This window comes from Loxodonta africana, chromosome Y (assembly GCF_030014295.1).
Source record: "Loxodonta africana isolate mLoxAfr1 chromosome Y, mLoxAfr1.hap2, whole genome shotgun sequence".
NCBI lineage: Eukaryota > Metazoa > Chordata > Mammalia > Proboscidea > Elephantidae > Loxodonta > Loxodonta africana.
Window position 1 is genome coordinate 22168048 of NC_087370.1, and position 2662 is coordinate 22170709.

Consider the following 2662-nt stretch of genomic DNA (forward strand, 5'->3'; position numbering starts at 1 on the left):
GTGTACGTATATTGTGTATGTATAAACTTTGCTGAAAACTTACGTGTTCAGAGAATTTTCACAACCTTTTCATAAATGTGTGTCAGACATTGAGTATTTGAAACATATTTCACTTAAACACAATGATCAGAAAGCCTCATATTTTAGAAAAGCAGTGACGATTATGGTACTATTTCTGCTAGATGATTTGAAGTATGAAACAGGAGAGAAGTCAAGCGAAAAACTGCATGTTCGCTTTGTTAGGTAATGGTGAAGTGGAAATAATTGATTTCCAACAACATGTTGCCTGTTTTTAACAGAATTCATGCAGTAGAAAACCTCCGTGAAAAAAATGGAGACAATCCGTGTGGGAAAACCTTCAGGCGGATTCCAAATCTTACCGTGCAGAAAAGAAATCCTCCAGAAGTAAATCCTTTTGAATGCTCTGACTGTGAAAAAGCCATCATGGATCCCTCATCACATAACCAACATGCCTGTCAGTTTATTGCGTGTAGAGAAGCCTGTGGTGGTACCACTCCTATGAGACCTCTTAGTGGCAAGAAACCCCATAAGTGTGAGGTATGTGGGAAGGATTTCATTTGTATCTCAACTCTTAAGAATCCTGTGACAACACTCACTAGTGACAATCAGTATAAATGTAATGAGTATGGGAAAGATTTCTGTAGTTTCTCGTCCTTTTGGACACATGTGAGAGGTCACAAGGGTGAAAGTAAAGAAAGTTCTAGTGACCCTTTATCCCTCCTTTTCTATAACAGAGATAAGCCCTATGAATGTAGGGAATTTAGGAAAGCCTTTCATTTTTCCTCAGCCCTCACTGCACATTTAGGCACTCACAGTGAAGAGAGGCCTTATGAATGTAAGGAACATGGGAAGGCCTTTGGTTGGCCCTCATACCTCACTACACATATAACAACTCACACTGGAGAGAGGCCTTATGAATGTAATGAATGCGGGAAAGACTTTAGGCAATCCTCAAACCTCATTGTACATAGAAGGATTCAAAGTGGAGAAAGACCTTATGAATGTAAGGAATATGGAAAAGCCTTTAAGTGTTCCTCACATCTCACTAATGATAGAAAAACTCACAGTGGAGACAAGCCATATAAATGTACAGAATGTGCGAAAGCCTTTAGTCAGGCTTCATCCCTTATTACACATATAAGAACTCACAATGGACAGAGGCCTTACGAATGTAAGGAATGTGGGAAAACATTTAGGTATTCTTCTAACTTCACTTCACATATAAGAACTCACAGTGGAGAGAAGCCTTATGAATGTAAGCAATGTGGGAAAGCCTTTAGGCAGTCCTCAGGCCTCATGACACATAGAAGAATTCATACTGGAGAGAGGCCATATGAATGTAAGGAATGTGGGAAAGCCTTTACAGATCCCTCACACCTCACCTCGCATATGCGAACTCACAGTGGAGAGAGGCCTTATGAATGTGAGGAATGTGGGAAAGCCTTTAGTCAGTCAGGAAACCTCACTAAGCATATAAGAACTCACACTGGGCAGAGGCCTTATGAATGTAAGGAATGTGGGAAAGCCTTTAGTCTGCTCTCAACCCTCACTACACATATAACAATTCACAGTGGAGAGAAGCCTTATGAATGTAAGCAATGTGGAAAAGCCTTTAGCAAGTCCTCAGGCCTCATGACACATAGAAGAATTCATACTGGAGAGAGGCCATATGAATGTAAGGAATGTGGGAAAGCCTTTAGTCACTCAGGAAACCTCACTAACCATATAAGAACTCACAATGGGCAGAGGCCTTATGAATGTAAGGAATGTGGGAAAGCCTATCGTCAGCTCTCAAACCTCACTACACATATAAGAACTCACAGTGGAGAGAAGCCTTATGAATGTAACCAATGTGGGAAAGCCTTTAGGCAGTCCTCAGGCCTCATGACACATAGAAGAATTCATACTGGAGAGAGGCCATATGAATGTAAGGAATGTGGGAAAGCCTTTACAGATCCCTCACACCTCACCTTGCATATGCGAACTCACAGTGGAGAGAGGCCTTATGAATGTGAGGAATGTGGGAAAGCCTTTAGTCACTCAGGAAACCTCACTAACCATATAAGAACTCACAATGGGCAGAGGCCTTATGAATGTAAGGAATGTGGGAAAGCCTTTCGTCAGCTCTCAAACCTCACCACACATATAACAATTCACAGTGGAGAGAAGCCTTATGAATGTAAGCAATGTGGGAAAACCTTTAGGCAGTCCTCAGGCCTCATGACACATAGAAGAATTCATACTGGAGAGAGGCCATATGAATGTAAAGAATGTGGGAAGGCCTTTCGTACTTGCTCTTCTCTCACAAGACATATAAAAACTCATAGTGGAGGACTTAGGAATGTAAGGAGCGTGAGAAAGCCTTTCCCTGTTCATCACACCTCACATCACATATAAGATCTCACTGTGGAGAGACTACTCTGTCAAAAGGGGGGTGTTTCATCCTTAATTCTATAATTTCAAACAGCAAATTTCTGAAAGTCAGTGATAAAAGAACAAAGTTTCTCAGTGTGTAACAAAGCAGTACTACCTCCAAGAAGGGGTCATTCGAATTCCTTTGTGCCTATGAAAGATTCATTTTCACTATGGGCTTGTCCTCGTCAGTGCTTGTTACTTTCTCAGTCCAAGCTAAATTTTACCT

The 2662-nt window shown here is 41.2% G+C and overlaps 1 protein-coding gene across 1 annotated transcript; it reads left to right on the forward strand.

The window, feature by feature from the left end:
- The first annotated feature begins 519 nt into the window (after positions 1-519).
- LOC135229041 (zinc finger protein 883-like) lies at positions 520-2418 on the forward strand. The gene has a single exon (XM_064278779.1). The coding sequence runs from the start codon at positions 520-522 to the stop codon at positions 2416-2418; it is 1899 nt and encodes a 632-aa protein (XP_064134849.1).
- The last annotated feature ends 244 nt before the right edge of the window (positions 2419-2662 follow it).

Coding starts and splice junctions, on each gene's coding strand:
- LOC135229041 (XM_064278779.1), top strand. CDS start 520: ATGAGACCTCTTAGTGGCAAGAAACCCCATAAGTGTGAGGTATGTGGG.